The following is a 23,397-nucleotide window of genomic DNA, read 5'->3' as shown; positions in this document are numbered from 1 at the left end:
CCACTTTCTTCTCCCCCTGCTATCATCACTTAGATTTTAAGCTCCTTGGAGAATGGATGTTTTGTTGGCAGTTGCTTCAGTTACTTGGTAAAGCCACATGGATGCTGACGTTGTCTGATAAATCGTCATCGTATAATGTAAATCGCAGGAAAATAGGACTATTTAACCAGGGCGGACTATTTGTTTTTCTAGTCCAGCTTTCCCTGACCTGGTGCTCTCCCAATGTGTATGACTACAAGCCCCATCATCCCTGGCTGGCAGGCCAGCCCCAAGGGCACCCGGTTGGGGAAGACTAGCCGCTGTTCTACAAAGTCTCAGGCAGAGAAGCCTTTTTTCAATCACCTACTCTTGTCTTTTCTTTTTAAACTGGAGAGGCAGGAAATTGAACCTGGATTGCATGCAGAGCATGTGCCCTAATGATTACTCTCCATTCCTTTGGCCTATGAAAGTGTGTGTGTGTGTGTGCGCATGCGTGCGTGCATGTGTGTGCATAAACGCACACATTTTCTTCCATCGCATGACTTATTCTAATAGTTGTGGAGGAGAAATAAAGAGAATGATTGAGTACTCAGTCTTAACCCTATAAGCACTGAGAGCCATGTTCCACTGCCATCTAGGAGTGGAGTTTAGGGAAATCTGGTCTGAAGGAAAGGCTATTGAGAGCTTATTTAGCTGGGAAAGATTCTCTGACCTACTAGGAATAAGGATAGAAGAGGAGCGCTGCTGGATCAGACCAAGGGTCCACGTAGTCCAGCATTCTGTTCACGCAGTGGCCGACCAGCTGCCCAGGGGAAACCCACAATAGCACCTTCCTGCCCATGTTCCCCAGCAACAGGTGCACCCAGGCATACTGGCTCTGACCCTGGAAGCAGCACATAGCCATCAGGACTAGTAGCCATTGATAGCCTTCCCCTCCATGAATTTGTCCAATCCCTTTGGAAGCCTTTCAAATTGATGGCCATCACTACATCCTGTGGTAGCGAATTCCGTAGTCTAACTATGTCCTGTGTGAAGAGGGACTTCCTCTGATCTGTCCTGAATCTCCCACTGATCACCTTCATGGGATGTCCCTTTGGATTCTAATATGATGAGAGAGGAATAAAAATGTCTTGCTATCCACTTTCTCCACCCCATGCATGATTTTAGACACCTCTATCATGTTCCCCCACTTACTTTCCTTTTTTCTAAGCTAAACAGTCCCAGCTGTTGTAACCTTCCCTCATAGGGGAGTCGCTCCAACCCCTTGATCATTTTAGTTGCCCATTTCTGCACTTTTTCCAACTCTACAATATCCTTTTTTAGGTGCGAATGATAACTGAACATGCTTAATTTAAAAGCCTTTAAACCAGTGGGGGATGTGTGGCTCTCCAGATGTTGTTGGACTGCAATTCCCATCAGCCCTAGCCAGCATAACCAATGGCGAGGGCTGATGGCATTTGCAGTCCAACAACATCTGGAGAGCCACACATTCCCCATTCCTGCTTTAAGCAGTCTCAGCCTATTATGTGAAAAGTGACGTTTTATTGTAAATTAAAATCTTAAATCTTAAATTTTGTTCACTCTGGTGGTGGTGTCAGTAATGCCATAGGAACCAGGCTACTGAATTTCTTTTAGGTATAGAGAGTTCATTTTAGCAGCAGTGGTTAAAGATTTCACAGCTGAGGCAGCATTCCCTAACAGTGAGGCTTAATTGGGGACTTTATTAAAAACTGTGGCAGTGAGTTCCATAGTTGTTGCTTTTTAAAAAAGAAACATAGGTGGGATAAGCCACATGTTGTTCTGTTGCATATGGTAGTGGTGGGATAATCTACTGCATTTCTCTCACATGTGGGTGTTAGAACTACATTCGTTGACTGCTACAGCATCTAACCAGAACAACCCCAGAAACGTAGGACTATCTACAAAAAAACCCAAATGGTCAAGAATGTACATTTCCTTTGCAAGTTATGATATGGTGACTCTAGTCACATGTTGGGAAGCTGAGCATGACTTGGAGCATTCATAAATTCTTATCAGTTAAAAGATACATTAGCTCAATAATTTTAATAAGGAATGGAAGAAATAACCATGCTGGGGATTTTATAGAGATGTTTTAAAACCATTTTTACCCATGGCTTCAAAATTTCCAGAAATTCTACATCCCTAGTCTTACATAAAAGTCTTCCTATTATGTAGTTTTTAGAACTGTGAAATCCCCTCCCCAGAGAGACATTGTGGTTTTTCAGCGCCAGGTGAAGCCTTTTTTGGTCTCCCGAGCTTTATAGTCCTTGGATTTTAAAAAAATATAAATTGTTAGTGTGTTTTAAAATCTTTGCACTGCTGCTGGCTTTTCCTTTGGGTTGTACTCTAGTTTTATTTTCAGTGTGCTTATGTTATGTTTCACCGTTGTACTTTATGCTTTTAAGTCTTGTTTTATGAACCACCCTGAGAGCTTCAGCTATAGGGCAGTACAGAAATATAAAAATAAATCATTTTAAAAGAAAAAAATCTTAATCCAAAATTGTTCCATTTTTCCAATTTGGGGTGGGGGCCAAAAATGCTTTTGGGAAAAGTATGTTTTCCTGAAATGTTCTGGTTTTCTTCTGGGCCTTCACATCTCTAGGTACAACACTTTGTTTTGCTCCTCTTTCAGCCCTCCAGTGTCCCCTACCACCGTGGGGTACATCACGGCTCCCCAAGCAGCGGTCGCGGCTGCTGCCTCGGCCGCACACACTCCGATGCTGCCCCAGCCTGGTGCTCTGGTCCGGATGCAGGGGTTGCCCTATAATGCCGGAATGAAGGAAATCCTCAGTTTCTTCCAGGGGTATCAGGTTAGTATTGGGTTCCTCCCTTGCCTCACCCTTCTGTCACAGGGCAGACCCTCAGTGGCAACCTGTGATTGGAACTTCCCACGTCTGGCCATTTGGGATGGGGAAAGTTCATATCTGTTAGGCGGGACCTGTTGCAATGTAAGGTGTTCCTGTTCAGGGTTCCATGCCCTCTTGCGAGATACTCCACTGGAGAGCCAGTGTGGTGCAGTGGTTAGAGTGTTGGATTTGGACTGTGGAAATCCAGGTTCTAGTCCCCAGTCAGCCGTGAAACTCACTGGGTGACTTTGGGCCAGTCACCGATGCTCAGCCTAACCTACCTCACAGGGTTGTTGTTGTGAGGATAAAATGGAGAGGAGGAGGGCCATGTAAGCTGCCCTGGGTTCCTTGCAAGAGGGAAAAGGGCAGGATATAAATGTAACAACAAATAAATACAGTTGTATTTGTTTGTTTATTTTAAGCATTTTTACCCTGCTCTGCATCCCACAAGGCTGCCAGAAGGTCAATAAGAATGATAATATGTCATTAAAACTATTGAGATGATGGCAGTTGGCTGCTTCATCCCCTGCCCCCCCCCCCCGGATTCTGCTGGCCTCTGCAGGGGGACTGGGGAGGCGTCCTTATCCCAGTTCAAGGAAGTAGCAGAAGGTGGAGAAGGCAGCGAGGGCAGTGTGCCTCTCTGGCTGCTTCCTCCTACCTATTCCGTCCCATTTTCCCCTCTTCCTCCTCCACCCCCCAACAGTCTGTCAGTATTCCAGGACGACTGATCAGGCTCAGGCCTCCTTGGATTGGGGGCTATTTTTGGAGGAGGGGATCCTCCCTTCGGGTTTTTGTTCCTAAAGCGTTTTTGTTTGTACTTCTGCAAAACATGGAGCTTCCCCCAGGCCTGCTGGCTCTGCCATCTTGTGTGCGGGTGTGCCATTTTGCTGTATAAGTGTCCACATGACTTTAGAGGATGACTTTACTCAGAGGAGGCTGGTGGCTCCGATGTCAGTGGGGTGGTGAATCCGCTCCAGGTTCCAGTCAGAACTCTAAAGGAGCTATCCAAGGTGCTCTGCACTGATTCTGACTGAAACCCACAATGGATCCACCACCCCACTGACAAATCCACCAATCTCCACTGATTTTACTATTAGTATAGGTATTATCCAGCTCAAACTTTTTTAGGGGAGGTGGTGGAGATCGGACACTTGCCAGGGAAATGGCATGCTGGACTGTAGTGGGGTCAGGGCTCACAGGGACACAGGACCCACGGGACAGACCTCATCTGCCATCTCTGTCACACGTCCCTGTTCCCTCTGAGCTTAGCTGCAATTCTCACAGTAGCTGGGCAGGGATGAATTTTCCCAGCCACATAGATTGTTCTCTGTCGCAATACTAAGTATTTTGGACTGGCTGGGTCTTGAAAGAGCAGTGAAGACCCATTCGCTGTACAAGAGACCTGCTCCTGGTGGAGATGAAAACTGCTGGAACTGTTTTGCTGATGTGGATCAATGCAGCAGCCTGAATTTCTGGACTCTCCTTGAGGTCGTGGTTCTGGGGGCTGTCATGACAAGAGCCCACACTTCCACATGGACCACTACACCACTGCCGTTGGCTGGCGCCTGATTTCTCTCATCGCGTTGGTCCTGACTTCCTGCACCGGGCAGATGTTGCTAGATGCCTCCAAGCGCAACTCACCCAAGCAAGCAGGCGCACCTGGTGCTATGTTGCTGCTTGGTTGCTCCTGTACTGAATGAGCCCTGCAGCCCACAAGGAAGGGCTGTAGCCAGGAGCTGGGATAATGTGTGCCTGGGGTTTGACCCATCAGAGGTCTGGGGCAGCGCTGGACTCTTCTGACCAGACTGCTGGTCAATAGGCCCGAAGTAGGTCTCAAACCTGCAGCAGCATCTGTTGCGTATCCTGAAAAGGGCTGGATGCCAGTGCTTGTCATTTCTTTTGAATGGGCCCTCTTGTGGTGAGATCCCGTATTTACTGGGTTAGCTTAGGCAACAATGCCATTTCACTCTTCTGTGGCAGGTAAGCTAATGGCACGCGCCCCGCGAAGGTGCGGTCAAATGGAATACTGGCCATGCAGAAATTGACCTTGTAAACCAGTCTTCCCCAGCCTCATGCCCTCCAGATGCTTTGGATGCCAACTCCCAGTATTCCTGATCATTGGTCATGCTGGCTGGGGCTGATAGGAGTTGACGTCCAAAACATCTGGAGGGCACCCGGCTGGGGAAAGCTGTTGTAAACTCACTTTGTTGTGGTGTTTCTCATGGGGGGGGGGAAACCTGCAAAAATTGGTTGCAGATGCCATAACATAGTTGGTTGTATAATAAATATGAATGCTACTTCTAATAGCGAACTCAGGTGGGAAGGGCTGCCAGAAATATAGCCAAATGGGACCACTGAGAAACACTTGGGGAACAGCCCAAGTGTTGCAGAAGGATAATATATATTTTTAAAGGCGGAACCTAAGGAGGCAATAGAAGAAGTAACCAATAAAAGCTGAGCATGCTCAGTGATTGCAGAACGTTGAGTGTTGGGGGAACGGGGCCGCAGGGCAGAGAATAGAGAAGTGGGGCGCTGGACTGCTTTGCAAGTAGCGAATGGCTGTCTGGAAGCCTGAACAGGAGCCCTCGTTATAAGAGCGGAATCCTTCTGTTGTTTATAATTGCCAACAATTATTTAATTTACTCATCCTACTGGCGTCCTGCTCCTACATAACGTTATCCCATTTTTACACTTGCATGGATGTGCATATAAACAGGCACGAGGGAACCAGCTCCCTAGCCAGCATTGCCAATGGTGGGGGTTCATGGGAGTTGTAGGCCAAAACAGCTGCAGGGCCAGAAGTTGCTCACTCCAAGGACAAGAGAGCATACACTTTCTCTGTTTCTAGATGATGCATGCATACCTTGCAGCAGTAATCATCTCAGAAGCAAAGGGGGAATGCCTCTTAGGATGGTCCTTAGCATGCACAATATTTCATAAAGGTTAACATTACAAATTAATTGAAAAATGTCAAAAAAACCTCCACCCCACTAATTGGGGGACAGCTTTTTGGCCTGTCAAAATGTCAGTTGATGAAGCATTGCAGCCCTGTAAAAATCATGTCAATTAGCAGTAGTTTCTATTTTCTGTTTAGTTTTCCTCCAAACCATCATTTTTACATAGGAATATTTTGTGTGTTCATCCTCTTTAGTTCCTCCCCACCCCCATAACGCTTTCCTGGGGGGTCAGGCATCCTCCTCACCCCTAATCTGTCCCAAGATCTCATCAAAACAACCTCACCCTATTCAAGCGTCGTTAAAATGAATTAATCATTCAACTTGTCCCAGAATCTATTCTCAAACAGTCCAGTGCCCTGGACTGCTGTGTCTAATTGAATTATCCTCTCACCGTTTGTCATGCAAAGAACTTAGTGCTATACATTTAGATGGCTGGCTACTATTGGCTGGTGCTGAAACACGGGAGACTGACTGAGTAGCGGTGGGGTGTGGGGGAGGTTATTAAAGGGCATTGTCCTGGCAAACACTGTGCATAGAAGCTAAATGGCTCCTGGTCACACTGTTCTGTGTTTCCAGGGTGCAAGTCCTGACCCATTTCAGTGTCTGGGAGTTCTCACTCTGCAGTGTAACGTAGCCTGTAGTGTAGTAGACGTAGCCATGATGTAAATTCTAACAACCCCCATTACTGTAATATTGAAGCATGCTTCTCTAAGAGTGGTGGGATGATTCTAAGTCCATGTTCCAAAGCAGTGTTTTGAAATACCCCTTGGCTCTGAACTACATTGGCTTTGCACTGACATTGTCCTTTCCAGCACCTGCTTTGCCAGTAGAAGGGCCCAGGCTTAATCCCCGGCATCTTTAGTGCACAGGATCTTTGACAGTGCCAGCTGTAGCTATTGGAAGGCCCTTGGGCAAGACACCCTCAATGGGCTCCAGGTAGCTACAACCCAGAGTATGGGCTGAATATGGGCGGTTGTTGAATCACCGGTTGTTGTTACGTTCAAACCCTGCACTGTGGTTTAACTATGGATGGTTAACCATGAACAGGCCAGCAAGAGAACCCATCGTTTGTTGCTGGGTTGTGAACTCTGGATAGGATTTTTTAAAAACAACTTTGCCCCAATCCAACCACAGGAGATAGCAGTTCATGCATCTGATGAAATAGTTCACAAAAGCTTATGCTAACCTTCTTCAACATGGTGCCCTCCAGATATTTTGTCCCACAAGTCCCATCATCCCTGACTATTAGCCATGCTCACTGGGGCTGTTGGGAGTCACGATCCAAAACATCTGGAGGGTACCTGATTGTGGAAGGTTTTCTTATGCCATAATAAGTGTGTTAGTCTTTAAGGTGCCCCAAGATTTCTTGTTTTGGGGACAAATTTGTGTCTGGGGGTTGGGGATTTTTATTAGATTTATTAGCTGCCCATCTGGCCAGTTACCCAGCCACTCTAGGCAGCATACAATACAAACAACATGAAATACAACAAATTTACGTAATCAACTGAACAAAACAACTGTCCTAAAATTTTAAAAAAACAGTCCACCCGCCTGAACAGCCAGGTTTTCAAAGCCCGGCAGAAGCTCATCAAAGACAGGGCATGAAGGAGGTCACTAGAGAAGGAATTCCACAAAGTGGGGGCCACCACAGAAAAGGCCCTCTCCCTAGTCCTCACCAGCCTAGCTGTCCTGGCTGATGGGACAGACAGAAGGCCTTCCGAGGCCGATCTCATTGAGCAGCATCCCTGATGTTGTTGGAGGCACTCCCTAAGATAGATTGGACCGGGTTTTAGGGTTTTCAGGGTCAATGCCAACACCTTGAATTGGGCCCAGAAAACAACTGGTAACCAGTGCAACTCCTTCAGCGCTGGAGTGATGTGGTCTCACCGATAACTGCCTTTAACCAGGCGGGCTGCTGCGTTCTGCACCAGCTGCGACTTCTGAACAGTCTTCAAGGGCAACCCCACATAGAGTGCATTACAGTAGTCTAGATGAGAGGAGACCAGGGCATGAACTACTGATGGGAGCAGATGGTTAGGGAGGTAGGAGCGCAGCCTCCATATCAGATGGAGTTGGTACAGCGCCGCCCGGCTCACGGATGACACCTGAGCCTCCATGGACAGCTGGGAGTCTAAAATGACACCCAGGCTGCGGACCTGGGCCTTCAGGGGCAGCTGCACCCCATTCAGCACCAGGTCAACATCCCCCAACCTCCCTTGTCTCCCACCAAAAGTACTTTGGTTTAGTCGGGGTTCAGTTTCAGGAATGGGTTACATTCCCATAGGACCACCGTTGAACATTTGAAGAGCAGCAGTCGGAGTCTAGGACCTCTTCTGTTCACCCCTGTCTTCTTATTTTTACGTTCATTGGGTGTTAATATTCTTGTAAGCCGCCTTGGAGGCCTGTTGTCAGGCAGAAAGCCGGGCGATCAATATCTTAAACAAACAAATGCAACAAAGTCTTGAGGGTGGGCCATTAAGCACAGTTCCTAAATTAAAAGGAAGTTTGTTGCGAGTTCAGATGAAACTGCCTTGGATTGTGGAGAAGGGGTTGCTTCAGGGCATGATAACAAATGCAAACATACTTAATTTGGCCTTTTCTGATGAGCAGAATGAAAATCCGAGAAGGAATTTGTGTTTTTTCTGCTTTTAACAAGTCTTCAACCACCCTACCCTTAGGCAGAGCGAGGCAGATGCTGGAGGGAGTGGCGGCAGCCCTCCCCCCTTCTCCTGAATTCCCCAGGCATTCCCATCCTCCTGAGCTGGCATCCCAGTGGTGGCAGGGCTCGCTTGCTGCTGCTGGGGCGGGCGGGCTGTCTTGCGTAGTTGCTTTTTACATAACCCATGAAATCTGTGCCTCTCAGTTTTGAAAGCTGTGTTTTTCCCGGGTTGCTGTGAGTTTCTTGTTGCATTTTATGTTGCATTTGATTTTATGGTTTTATCTTCTATTTTGTGTCGGAGTGGTTGTTATGGCTATGCTACGCCAGCCAGAAAAGGTTATGGAGCAGCATATAAATGATGTAACTAAACAAACAGATTCTCCTGCTGCTTCACAGTTGGTGCCCTTGGGAATGGCCCCTGGCTACGCAAGCAGTCAGAGAGGCAGCCAGGCCAGGCTACACACCCCAGCAGGCATCACACATGCCCGTGTGTGGCTCTGCTCCTGTGATGCGCACTGGCCCAGCTGCTGTTCCGTGGCAGCATTTGTTTGAGCGGGCAACAAGCAAGCACCAGGCGGTGCAGCGATATGCTGGAGCTGTGGGGTCCATGTGGCCGGCCCTGCGCCGCCTAAGCTAGGCTGCTCCCCTCAGGTGCAGTGGAGAACGCTGTCCTGTTTCCAGTACTGAAGTAAGATTCCACGGCTAGTCCGATCAGCTTCTGTATGTGCAGTCGGGGCCGGGCAGCTAAAATGGCTGAGGGGCTGGAGGAAGTCCCCTGTGAGGGAAGGTTACAACAGCTGGGATTGTTTAGCTCGGAGAAAAGGTGAGGAAGGGGAGACATGACAGAGGTGGACAAAATGATGCCTGGTGTGGAGAATGTGGATAGGGAGACATTTTTCTCCCTCTCTCACAATACCAGAATCCATTGGGGTCATCCCATGAAGCTGATGGGTGCGAGATTCAGGACGCATCAATGGAAGGACTTCTTCACATAGCGCATAGGTAAACTATGGAGTTCGCTACCACAGGATGTAGTGATGGCCACCCATTTGGATGGCTTTAAAAGGGGGTTGGACAAATTCCTGGAGGAGAAGGCTATCAATGGCTACATGCTACCTCCAGTATCAAAGGCAATATGCCTGGGTGCACCAGTTGCTGGGGAACGTGGGTGGAAGGGTACTGTTTCACTTATGTCCTGTTTGTGGGTTTCCCATAGGCAGCTGGTTGGCCACTGTGTGAACAGAATGCTGGACTAGATGGGCCCTTGGTCTGATCCAGCAGGGCTGCTGTTATGTTCTTATGGGAGGGCTTCTTGGCCTACACTTCAGGCAGCAAAATCGTAGGGTGGCCAGGTGTCTTATTTTACAGAGGACAGTGCTCTATTTGAAGGGCTGCCAAAGGACTGTCCTTTTTTTGAAGGTGTCCATTTGAAGGATGATCCCGTCCAAGTCCATTTTAAAGATAAAGACCCATCCAAAGGAACAGCTGGGCCTTGAAGTTGCCCATCCACAGCATCGGACAGCAGACTAAGCAAGGGACACAGCTGACCTGGTCACAGTCTTCCACACTATGTTGAGATGTATTGTAATTCTATTTAAATTACAATAATTATTTCTAAATTTGCATCTATACATGCAAATGAGCACATGCAAATTTTATGCAAATAGGTGCCCTCTTTTGTTCCTTTTTGGTGATGCATGTCCTCTTTTTTGGTTGATTCACAAATGGCTACCCTACCTGCAAGCTCAGATTTTGGCTGCTTTAAAAATGTTCTACACAAGTGGGCTACGAATGCCTAGCTTGCCTTAAAAGGGAGTCTGAGGGGAATCCAGAGTTACTGTTGGGGAATTTTCAGATCTTCCCCCCATCCCCCTAAAAGTAATAGCAATATAAAAAAGGGCTGTGCTTACAGAGATCTTTGCCATTCAGTCTTTCATATGAATGTTATCTATAATTTCCCAGCCTGTACTGAACGTTTGTGTTGCATAGCCTTTCCTGTAAGTAAAAGGGGCTTTATTGTGTCTAATCCTTTGGCTTTTCCAACAGACTTGATAGCCAGATGTTGTCTACTGCAGGGGTGGGGGAGCACAGAAAGGGGGTTTAAATGAAGCGAACGATAGCAAGATGCCAGAGGCATTTGCAATCTCTCTCTCTCTCTCTCCCAGAGGGGGGCAGCCAGCCTCATTGTAAGCTGGGATTAAGGATTTCCTCTTAAATATATGCTTGAACAAAGACGTCTCCTCTTCTGTGGATTTGTTTAGAAACCAGACACCTTGCCTGGCCCTCACAGAAGCTCATTCCCAATCCATGTCAGAATCTTTTCGTAGTTGCCAATATTGTTGGAAGGTTCTGTTTCATGTGCCTCTGTGGGGCGGGGGGGGGGGGGAAGACCCTTTGCTGTATGTTCCTCCATCTTCAGTCGCAGAACTTCATGTCTTGAGAAGCTCAGCTTTGATTTAAAATAGTATGTTTCCAGCCCTTATGATTCTAGAGAGCAAGTTTAGTCTGTTGCCTCTGGGGGCAGGATTTACCAGTGTACTTTCTTTGTGACTCCAATTTCTTTAGCCCTTCCGTGGCCCTTGTGGGCAATCTCCTTCTCTTTCTGTGACAAAGAGACCGTTCATCCAAAATAAGTCCCCGGTATGTCACAGCCCCAAATATCAAATTCAGAATGAAGCATACTAGTTGAATAAACATATGAAAATTGGTCTGTCTGCATAATTTGTTCTTCACACATTATTTTAAAAGCTCAGCTTAAATTGTTGCTTGTGGTACAATTTACGTGGCTTTCGGCAGAAACTATAAGCAACTCTAAGGAAATATAGGTGGAGCGAATATCACCTTCAAAAAAACCCATAGTCCCTTCTTCAATTACTTTTTAGCTGTGAAGTATAAGAGCTGATTCACACATACATAACTGCAGCTGTATTCAGTGTCTCCATTGAAAAATCCTTTTTGTGGTGATGGCCAGGGCTAAAACTAATTTGTTCTTGTACCTAAAGGAATTCTCTGTGAATTTTGGTGGCAAATGTTCTCTAAAAATTATCTGGAGGAGCAAATATGCTCTGGGTAGCTGCCATTCAAAGCATTTCATATTCAAATATTTTTGCGGTTGCAGCCAGTATTTGGAAGTTTTGGATAGATTTTTGTTGTTGTCCATTGGTACGTTAGTTCTACCAGTTTGGAAATCACTGTCTTTGAATAGGTGAGAATCCAAGCCTGTTCAATTGCAAATTCTGATTCAAAAACTTGAATGTTAAATTGGGGGGGCGGTGTTGCCATCCATATCCAAAGTTTGCCGCTTGAGACTTGATCACGCTTAAAAACATTGTGCAATGTTCGTTTCAGCTCTAGTGATGCCTGTTGATACAAATGCTTGGTGTTCGATCTAGAATGCTAAAAGGCCACAACTCACAGGGGCTTCTAATCTTGTCTCACCTTCTTGAGCAGCTGGAGGAAGAAGGAAATGGATGCTGCTGGGTTGGTCTGCTTCCTTGTTCCCTCTGGCTTAGCTGCTTTTCCTCCAACTGTGGGCTGGGGAAGAGCAGAGAAAAGCAGCTAAGCTTGGAACTTCAGCCAGACTTACGCTTCTCTAATCCCTCTTTTGCCATGTGTTCTTCATTCTTAGACAGTGGCCTGGTTTGGATGTAATAGGAAACCATGGTTTCCCTCTACAGGAACGAGCTTTGACAAACCTCAGCAATTGGGAAACCTTCCAGCCTCTTTGTTGGTTTGAAAGAGGGCACTGGGGAGCATACACATCTGAGACCCGCTGCAGCGTGTTCTTGCTCGTTTCCTATGTTTGTCTGAGCCAGGCCACCATCTGCATACTGAAGCATGCACAACCATGGAGGCATTCCTTCTAAAGGCTGAGCTCTGGTGCAGATATTTTTCAAAGGCAGATCTGCTGGCTGCCGACTACTATTTGTGCTGCCCAGGGCTCCAAGCTGGAAGCTATTGAGAACACGTAAGCTGTAGCACAGTGGCAAATTCAGAAGTGCAGGATCCCGACGTGACAGTCACAGCCACGCCCCTTCTAAGATTGTGCAGCCTTGTAAGATATGCCGCCTTCAACCGGGATCCAAAAACAGTGCAGCTGAGAGTAAGGCAGGGGCATTTCAATTGGACGTCTGAGGAAAAAATGCAGGGGTGTTAAAATCTCGGAAGCGAAGCAGGGCCAGCCCTGGTTAGCACTTGGATGGGAGACCGCCTGGGAATCAGGCTTCCTGCATTGAGCAGGGGTTAGACCCGATGGTCTTGTAGGCCCCTTCCAACTCTATGATCTTTTTTCGCTCACTCACTCCAACACAAATGTTTTAGGTTTTCAAAATATGATACTCTATGGGAGATTCACCCACTCAACTCAGCCCTCATGGGTGGGTCCCTTCTCATTTAAACAGCCCCCTTGCATACTCCTTTAGCACCCCAACATTACCCATTAGCCTTCCCTAAGCTCCTTCATTATCTCTGTCTCATCCCGCAACAGAAACATCCACACACCCAGCTGGATTGAACTACACTCACACACACACATAAGTGACAGATGTCCAAAGGACCAATTCATATAAGGCATGAAATAAAAAGGCCATGTTCATTACTATGTAAATGAGACTGTGTTATAGAAATGGAGGGTGGGGGGAATCTAGAGCAACATTCAGCCAGCTCTTCTGGTACCAAATTGAAAGCTGCCATTGGATCTGGGGCATTGTTTTAGCCCTGCATCTCTATGCTGACAGCCCTTAAACAGCAAGAGCCAACCAGTTCAATTTAAATCAGAGGTGCCAGTAAAGACAACATTGGGACTTGGGACCCCTTGGGAATTGCCTTGAGCATGGCAAAAAGTGTCAGGGTACTCCATCAGTTCTCACCATCAATCATAAAACTAGAGTAGCCTTGCAAAGTAGGTCCACAATAGTAGCCGGCCCAGAATACGTTCTGCTAGCTCACGCATACTAATGTCAGTCATTTTATGGCACATTGTCAGCCTGAAAGATACAAACCAAGCATGGGAAGTGTGGAGTCCTCCAGATGTTGTCAGACTTCAGCTCCCATCAGCCCTAGCCAATGGTGAAGGATGATGGGAATTGCAATCCAACAACATCTGGAGGGCCACAAGTGGCCCACCCCTGATATAAAAGAATGAACTCTCTTCGACCTAGCAGCATTGTGGAGATATTTTCTTATGTGACACAGGCACGTAGATGAGTGACTATTTACAAGCTTGAACTAGAGCTGAAACCAATTTTCCTTTAAAAATTATCTCTGAAGTTTGGTGTCAGGTGTTTTCCAAGACGTTCCCTGAATATATTTTGAAATCTGGCATCTCCAATTTAACCATATGTTGATCTTTGCTTTCATCGCCCTTTTAATATTTGACAGTGGATACTTGGCAGCATTGGATAGAGGCACGCAACAGCATTTAACATATGACCGTTAACTATTTTATGAGATGTCGTATTTGATGCTTGCTAAATGAAAACCTCTGGTGTGAGTTGCAGGGCTTGGACTGACTCTGATTATGTTGCCTGGTTAGTTGGAAACCAGCCCTGTACTCTACATCCATAGTCTTTTTAACCCCAGTTCAATGAAGTCTAGTTTCTTTCCTATCTTATTTGGTACAATCTGAAGAGAACACGCACTCTCTCTTCCCCAAGAGAGCCCTGTGGTTGTACCACAGCGTGCTGCATTGGTGCTCAACCCAATGATGATGCCAAGTGTCTTGTAGTTGCAGTTTTAGCAAAGAGGCTTCTTTTGGGGGGGGGGGTTAAAAGTGCCACCTTGGTGATGATTGCAGGCAGGGGTGCACAACCGTTTTGGCCCCAAAGGTCGGACCTGGGGTTTGTGTATGTGTTTGCACACAAACACATGCACACAATTTTTACCAATTTGGACATTTTCCCACCAAGCATGCAAAACTTAACACAATGCTATACATGTTTATTCAGAGGTGAGGCCCAGAGCAACAGCTTTCAGGCACACAAATTCCCAGCTGCGTTTTCAGTTTAAATCGAAGATAACAACAGGGTTTCCCTGCTTACCACTGAAGAAAGCCTCCTTTCTTTGGTCTTTCTGAGGTCCTCCTTCCTGCGGAAAAGGGGGGGGGCACACAACTCGGCCATGGGCCCATTACAGGTTGTGCACCCCTGATTTAAAGGTACCCAACACCGGGCAGACATCATATTAGGAGCAGGGAGTAGGGTTTTCCTCCCTTCTGTTTGCAAACATTCTGGCACTTCAGGAGAGTGCTGCCTGGGCTTGGGGACAGAATAGCTTTCCCAATGAAGCAAAGGGCCTTTTTGCCCAGAGAAGGTCCAAAGTTCCGTTCAAAAAAGATGTTGGATGCCAGAACTGGGGCAGACCCTTTTTGCCTGAGATCCTGCAGCGTTAGATCCTGGGAGAGCATCTAACTTGCAGGCAGATGGTCTCCAGGCCAAAGGACCAGGTAGCAGGTGGTGACAGGAGGATCTCGTTCTCCCCCGAGGCCCCAGAAAACCGTGGTCAGTCCCAAGTCTAAATCCTGGGCTAGATGGAGCAATCACCTGACTCGCTATCGGGCAGCTTCCCGCATCTCCTGCCGATGGTTGCAGCAGCAGTGACCCCCTTTTAAATTAAGTTTGCAAGTGCTGGTCTGTGTGGCCTGCTGGTACAAGATGACCTATCCCTTCTCTCGCTGACCTTGTGTATCACGCTTGTACTGTAGTACGCACCGGACGACTACAATGGCCTTATTCAGCTCAACGACCAAGCCAGGAGTGTGTTACAAGCACCGAAAGACTGGGTTTGTTTGTAAGTGTTTGTAACCTCCAGTGAAGGTAAGCTCGGCCTGGCGGAAGCGCAGCCTTTGGCGGTGATTGGAAATGATGTTGTGGGGAATGATTTCTCCGTTGCCTCCTCCCTTGCTAGCCCGCAGTGCCCGCTAACATTTGCTTGCTTTGGTGCCTTGCATGAATCAACTAACCCAGTGGCGGTCCTGATGATTACGATGGGATGGCCTTGTTCATGCCTCCAAAGGAGGGCAGGGATGCGGGATTTGTCTGCTTGGCACTCTGTCTTCCTTTTCGGAAAGGTGTTTTTGTTTTAAGTGATCATGTTTTGTATTGACTGCTGTCTGGCAAATGCATTTCATAGGATCCTTCTGTTTCTGTTGCTGGATATAGGGCGGTAAAGACAAAAGGGTTACACATCGGCTCTCGGGGTGTGTGGAATGCCAAGTAGTCGTAGTGGTCATCCGGTTTTATTTCATTTATTATATTTCTATACCGTCCCACAGCTGAAGCTCTCTGGGCGGTTCACAAAAATTTTAAAAAGCACCAACATTAACATACATTATATAAAGTATAAAACCATTCACTTAATGACACAGAACAAATAGCACACACAACAACAGCAACACATATCTAAAATAGTTTAAAACAATCTGCCAGAGACAATCAAAGAGACTCCTTATATGCTGCCAAATGTCTGAGAGAAGAGGGCAGTATTAACCTGGCACTGAAAAGACAACAATGTTAACACCACATGGGCCTCGTCATGGAGATTATTCCATAAATGGGGGGGGGGCGGCAAAGGATAGGGGAGAAGGCCCTATCCTTTGTTGCCACCCTCCGAGCCTCCCTCAGATTTACCAGGGATTATATGTAGAGTGGCAGTGGGGAACAGTCAGCCCATGGGCCTAGTCCTGCCTGCAGTAGGCGTGGCATCCCAACTTGGTTCCCACCCACTTCACTCTCCAACCCCCATCCCCTAATCTGGAGGTGACCAGAGGCAGGGAGAGGAATCCCCTTGTTATCTCCAATCACAGATTGGAGATAACAAAGGGATTTCCCTTAGGTAGCACTTCTCCAGTTCCCTGTCATCCCCAATGGATGGAGGAAGCCATTCTGTGGCAGAAGTGGCAGCCAGAGAAGCTCCAGCTGGCACTTTGGCTGGGGGTCTCCACCCACCCACGTCATCCCCAGTGAGTAGGGGAGGCACGGGGCAAGCAGACCTGTCCCTGGCCAAAGTGGCAACTGGAGAAGCTCTGAAGGTGGGGACATGTCCTGTGTTGGGAATAGCATCCATTCCTCCCAGCACTGTCCAAGTCCCTTTCTCAGACACATGGAGAGAGGCAAATGACTGGTAGGGGCAATTTGCCCACCCCACCCCCCATACACACACACTTAACAGCTGGTCCCCATCTCTGATATAGAGGATTATTTTTTCCCTTCAGGATGCAGATTGTTGGTGATGAGTCTCCTCGGAATATGGAGGTGGGGGGGTCGTCCCCTTGGCTGTTGAGTTAACACAGCCAGTTTCCAGATATCTGGAAGAGCAGGGTTATATAGAACTCTAGCCTGGTCACTCAGCACTGTGTCCAGGGTCTGTGGAAGTAAAATGCCTTCAGGGTCACAACTGTACAAAGGAAGAGGCATGGCTGAGTTTCCAGGTTGAAGGTTGGAACCAATGAGTGGGTCCCAACAGAATCCCATTGGCTGATTAAAAATTGATTAAAAATCCCCCCTTTGAGCAGAAGCATGAGGACTAGTGCCAGGTGTGTGTTTACATCTGCACTTGTTCAGAAATATGCAGCATGGATTACTCTTCTCTGCTAAAATGAGGGCATCATTCCAAGGGAATGAGGAAACCAATATCGGCATCATTCCAAGAGCCTTATTCTAATTTTCATCCAGATTTCTTTCTTTTAAAAACACACACACAATCCTGTACCCCAGGTTTTGGGAAATACTGAGTTCGGGGAATTCATACAAAAGCAAGCATGTGACTGGGCAAAATTAACCCCACCATTTTCCAGTGCTTGCAGTAGTTTCCTTCGTTCAGCGCTTTAGCAGACAAGCAGAGAGACAGGATGTCAGTCTGGAAGAGGCTGGGACCCCCAAGAGCCACAAAGGGGAGTAATATGATGCCACTAAAACTCGGTACCCGGATGACTGTAGGGCCATGTTCTCACTGAGGCTAGAACCTTCTCCCAGACATGCTGGTCTTACGTGTGCATGGATTCCCCCACAATGGAGGCGTATTTAGCCGTTAGAAGTGGGACAGTCATGGTGGTAGCCTGAAGTAGTGCAGCCCGGACACAGGTTTACCCATATTAGTGAGAGCTAGACTTAAGAGGTACGCACACAGACTGGGTTCGGACAATCGTGGTGGGGAAGAAGCCATTGTGGCTTCTCCCCCCATGTGTGACCGCTGTTTGCATTACTTCCCCCGTTCTTCTCCACACATCGGACACAGTAGATCTGTGGTAAGGCAGTCGGGCCTGTTCGAATGTATGGCCTGACATAATGTCATTTGGCATTAGATTCCTCTACAAAATGACTGCACTGCCTGAAACATATGGGGATTTTTAATGTTGTAGGTGATGACATGTCTGTCTCTCTCTCCCCCCCCCCCCCCCCCCCGGTATGGTTGTCATTTCTGTATCACCTTTTTTATTGCAAAACACACATATGCTCTCCCAGGCAACCATACACATGAAATGTCCTGCTGCGATCCTCCAATTATGCCCATCAGACATTTGGCAACTGGTGTGGCTTGCAGCCTCTCTCAGGTGCATGTGGGGAGCTAGGAACGGATGTGCGCATACATGCGGCAGATTCCACCACCACCCCCGACAGCAGCCACTGTGTGAACATGCACGTGTTGCTCCAATGTGTAGGTGGATAGGAGAACCTGTGTGTCTAATGTCAACCTTACGCACTTGATCCCGTGTTGTTTTTGAATGCCTGAGCACACTAAAGAGAGATGTGCCGTCCAAGCTAGAACTTCTGCTTGGCTATAATATATATGTGCAGCATCATTATGGGACTATGTAGCAACGTTTTCCTTTTCTTTCAGGTTTTTTAAACTATTTTTAGGCCGCCTTTAAGGGGGAGCCCTCCCAAGGCAGCGTACAAAATAAAACCGAATAATACAAAACCCTAAAATTCAATAATCCAAAACAAAAAGCACCCCACCCCCAGCTTAAATACGTTATTTCACAGTGGTGGCCTGGATCCAGGGATGTCTTTCCACTCTTATTAATTTGCCAAGTAATCCCTGCACATTGCAGAGCATTCTGGGGCATGTTCTAGGATAGGGGTGGGGGACATGTGGTCCTCCCAATGTTGTTGGACCGCAACTCCCATCAGCACTGGCCAGCTATAAGGGATGATGGGAGTTGTAGTCCAAGATCACCTGGAAGGCCACACATTCCCTCCCCCATTCCAGGATGTGGATACAGTGCAACTTGGGGCGTTTGGTAGGGTTGTGTAGTGCCTCCATTTTCCCTTCTTGAAGCAAGCACTCTCAGCTGCCTGTTGCCGGGCATGCTCAGTCACTATGTGAGCAAAGCACTGTTCAGGGACACTGGCCTGCCGCTATTGATCGTCTCCCTGAGCAGCCCCCAGAAAACTTCCAAAGAACTTGTTCTGAAATCCTGTACTCAAATATCCCAGGCATGGTCTGAAGGCAGATAAGACAGCTACCTTGCTGAAGCTAAGCAGGTCTGGATCTGATCAGTGCTTGGAGGGGAGACCACCTGAGAACCACATGTAGCCACCTTGAGTTCCAGAATGGAAGAAAGGTGGGATATAAATGAAATAAATAAATATCCTAGTTCAGCCTTCCATTGCCTGGTTCCCTCCTTTGGACTACAATTCCCAGCAGTTCTGATGATTGACCATGCTGGCTGGGGCTGATGGGAGTCAGAGTCCAAAACATCTGGAGGGCACCATCTTGGGGAAGGCTGTCCTTGTCTAACACTGGATTTGAGCCTTAGGGAAATGGGGGCTCCGATCCCAGTTCAACTGTGGACTTGCTAAAAAAGTTGCCTTTTTCTTTTCTTTTCCTTTCCTTTCCTTTCCTTTACTAATTCTTATATATTTACTGATTTACATCCATACTAATCATGACATTCGCATACTTTGTACACAATTATTCCATATTTCTTGTGTTATAGGGTTCTGCTGTTCATAAACATTTCTCATTTGGGTCAACCTTATTTCTTTCAACTTATTTTTCCCCACTGCTTTCCCTTTTATATCAAACTCCGTGTGCGCCCAAATTGGTATTAATGGAGAAACCCCTGGCGTTAGTTTCTCTTTCCTACAGTTCCATACTTTCAATAATCCTTTTATTGTACTTGCTTTATTTTTAGTCATTTTATATACTTTTTAATATAAAACATATTCTGTAATTCCTCTTCCTTTAATCCCATCAATTCCCTTTCTATTTCTATCCAATTTACACAAGCAGCAAAGATTTTCAGATACAGATCTATGCAAGAATGAGGATGGGGTATACCATATTTAAAAACATATTATGATGCGTACCAACTAAGACATACGTTAACAATAATGAAGGTAGGGGTGGGAGTAAAAGGTTGCCTTCTTCTCCCTTTCCTTTCTTTTTCTCCCTTTGTGCGTGTTTAAAGAATTGTGCCTTATTTAGGACTATACTCTTCTAGAGTGTAGATGTAACCCAAACCTTGGAACATTACTTATTAATGGAATTTTGATCTAGCTGACCTTGGGCAAGGTGCTTCCCCCGCCCTCAGTTTTGCCATCTGTAGAATGGGAATGAGCAATGTTGCATGGCTAAGATTTGCGAGGTGCTTTACACATGAAGGCTCTTCTAGGAATCATACCTTTGATCATAACTCAAAGGAAAAGTTGTCTATGGGCAAATTGGGGAATTGGCTTTCCCTAGCACCGCCACCGCCCCCTTTCCCCTCTGTCAGGGATTCTTCTGGGGAAGGCTCCCAGAACTCATAGAATAAATATTTAGCACAGGGGAGGAGGCCCCACGTTCCATCCTTGGCGCGTCCCCATCTAAGGTGTAAGCATGGGAAAGATGTCTGCCTTGAAAAATGGATGTCTACTAATGGCAAGGCTTTAAAATGCCAAAGGGGAAGGGAGGGATTTACTGCCCTCCACAAACACTACATACACTTATTTTAACACTCCACCTGGCCTTGGTTAGGTTGCCCTGTGAAACTACCTGGAAGGGGCCATGGCTTAGTGGCAGAGTCAGCCTTGCCCAGTGTGGCTCCCTCCAGAGGCATTGGGCTACAATTCCCAGCATCCCTAGCCAGCATGGCGGGCTGGGTGGTGCTAGACGTTGTAGTCCCACACCTCCGGAGGGGGCCAGCTTGAGCAAGGATGTAGTAGAGCATGTGCTTAGCATGCAGAAGGCCCCGAGTTCAATCCCTGTTTGCTCAAAGTCAACAGTGTTTGGACTGGCTAGAGCTGTGCTCTGATGTGGGGGAAGGCAGCTGGGTGTGTTCCTACATTTTGTTCTTCCCAGCCACCCATTTTCCATTGGCTCCTCTCCTCTTCCCTATGGCTACCACAAGCACCTGGGAGCCTAGGGCAGCTGCCAAGGGCCCCTGCCAGCCAGCTGGGTCTCCAAGCAGCCATTTTGATTTCTCACAATGCCCTGGAGTAATGCTATGTCAGGTGCCAAGGAAACCCGAGGGAGCCTGCCAGTCTAGGAGGGGGCCCAACAGAGAGAGCATTTTGCCCAAGGCCTCCTGCCCCTCACAGCTGGAGCCAGGCCTGGTCAGGGTTTTGGAGTTTCATCACAAGTGCTGCTAAAGATACCAAGGTATGTATAACGCATAAAGGCTATGACTGTGGCACTTTCCGGTATTCCATGGGGCCCGAAATGGCGAGGTGTTGGGTTTGGAATTGGCTCTGTCGGCTGGTCCTCCTTTCTCCAGTCTCGGTTTCCCCACCAGCCGTCATTTTGACCTTCTCCTCCATCCTTACAGCTTCATGCCGATGCCATCCTCCCGCTTTACAACTTCAGCGGCCAGCCCAGTGGAGAAGCTCTTGTCACTTTCCCCAGCCTGGACTCAGCCAAGAAAGCCGTGGCCGAGCGAAGCGGTTGCCTCCTGGGAAGCCATTGCGTGGAACTCTGCCTTATCTAGCCTTATAGACCCTCTGAAAGGTGGGCGGGAGGGAGAGCGAGCCCTACTCAAAGTCAGCGCCTCTTAAGAACAACAGTGTCTTCCCTTCCCAAAGTGCCATCTCATTCCGACGTGAGCAGGCAATAACCTTTGCAAGTGGCTTCAACTGAGAGCAGTGGGATGGATGCCCCCCCCCCCCAAATAATAGAACTTAGTTCTAGAATAATTGATTTTCACAAGTGTTGCCATGAAAATCCCCACCCCATTAATTCTGAAATCATCTACAGCACTTCAGCGGTTGTAGCCACAATGGACTATTTTTTTAGTTTTATTCTGCATAACAATTTGGAGAGGAAAATGAAGCCTATAGTTCTCCTTCAAATCATCATTTTATTTTGAATCCAAACTTGCCAAATGTGTGTCTTGTTTTTGTTTTTTGTTTTGCTGAGGGTGGGGAATGGAATGCCCCTTCTTCAAAAGAGGGCTTACGGAAAGTATGATTTCCTGAAATGTGACCTGGCAAATCCTGCTGGATGTTTTTATTCCCTTTTGTTAGCTAAAGAACAGCTTGGGAAGCTACATCCGAATGGAATCACAGAAGAAGCTTTCTTTCTTTCTTTTTTTTAATATAAGCATTTTGGGGGGTACAGCGGAAATAAGAAAATAAAATAAAGCCATATCTGTCTCCTAACATTCAAGCTGCCAATCTGTAAACCAAACAAAGAAACCCAGAACTTTTAAAATCCCACTAGGACAAGAATGGCACATAAACACCGAGGAGTAGTAAATTATATATTTTGTTTTATTTAAGCATCATAGCTCTCAGATACTGTATTAAAACATTTTTGCTCTAGTTCATGTGCATGCCATTTGTTTACAACATTATACTTTATTTGTATATTATGAAGCAACAAGAGAAGTTGAAATCTAAGCTGAATTAGTGCATGTCTCTTTTTTATGTATGTATATACATGTTCAAAGGATATAGTTTTATGTTGCATAGTGTGTGCTGAAACATTCACTTGTAGAAGCACAAAATGATTTTAGTTTCACTGTGCCTTGATCAGGACTTTCTCAAAATGTGCAATAACAGCAGAGGAAACTGGAAGGAGCCCATTTTTATAAGAGGCTCTTAAATACCTATATACTCAGATTATTGTTTTTTTTTGGTGGCTAAGTGCACAACTTTGAGTAGTACTTAAAAGGGAATCAGACCACCCCCCCCCCGAAATGATGATGTATGCTTCTTCTTTATATAATAAGAAATAAAAAATATGCTTGCAGAAACCACGTTGGCTTCCTTCAACTCTTTAGCATCTCTTGAATTGAAAACTGCAGAGAAATACACACTGAAGAAGTGCTGTGACACAACTGGCCATGCAGCTAACAACTTCCAGATTACTTTTCCTAAAACTGACAATCGACTGCAGTGGTTGAGAAACTGAGCTGCGAAGTTAAAATCCCTGATTAAAATAGTCCTTCCATCATGAACTCAACAAGTGGCCCTGTTCTCTCAGCTGTGAACCCCTACTTTGCGAGACAGAAGTACTGGACCTACATTGCAGGGTTGTTCGTAAGGATGACTGAGAGAATATGTATGAAATGCTTTTGAGCACTCCAATATAAATATGAAGTGACGGTGGTGGATATTGGGTTATGACTAGGGATGTTTGGGTTTTGGTAAAACCATTCTGTCTATGTTTTGTGGATTGTCAGGCATCTTTCGTTCTATCGTCTACTCATTGACAGAATCGGACTTTTTAAACCAGAATTTCTTTCTACTTGTGCTAATTCACATTAACTAAAGCGCATTGGCACAAGTGTGCACTTGCACTGATGTGCTAATGTGAATTAGCGCAAATCCCCCCCCCATGAAAAACAGGTCTGCGAGTCCACAGAATCCATGTGACTCAGGGAAAGCTGGTCCACTGGGGAATCTGCAGGTTGGACTTACAGAAATCGAAACAACTTTGAATTCGTGGTGGATTTCTCTGACACCCCTAGTTCTGCCCCAATGGACCCTGTACTTTTTAAAGATCCAAGTTCTGC

General features: G+C 46.6%; 1 protein-coding gene across 4 annotated transcripts in view; it reads left to right on the top strand.

Annotated features, from left to right (window-relative positions):
* The window catches only part of ESRP2 (epithelial splicing regulatory protein 2), a 95,749-nt gene extending 73,111 nt beyond the window's left edge, over positions 1-22,638 (top strand). For 2 of the 4 annotated variants that reach the window (XM_084812012.1, XM_084812011.1), the window contains exons 15-16: positions 2,633-2,810; positions 21,211-22,631. In XM_084812012.1, coding sequence (XP_084668138.1) covers positions 2,633-2,810; positions 21,211-21,369 — 337 coding nt within the window. In that variant the 3' untranslated portion in view covers positions 21,370-22,631. Of the gene's footprint in view, positions 1-2,632; positions 2,811-15,162; positions 15,275-21,210 lie in introns of all 4 variants that reach the window. The other 2 variants (XM_084812013.1, XM_084812014.1) reach the window with 2 other exon arrangements.
* The last annotated feature ends 759 nt before the right edge of the window (positions 22,639-23,397 follow it).

The sequence above is a fragment of the Heloderma suspectum genome, chromosome 8 (genome assembly GCF_057233095.1).
Source record: "Heloderma suspectum isolate Gila_16-S chromosome 8, 16-S_ref, whole genome shotgun sequence".
Taxonomy (NCBI): domain Eukaryota; kingdom Metazoa; phylum Chordata; class Lepidosauria; order Squamata; family Helodermatidae; genus Heloderma; species Heloderma suspectum.
The sequence above is the reverse complement of the archived record's forward strand: the minus strand, read 5'-3'. Positions and strand labels throughout refer to the sequence as shown.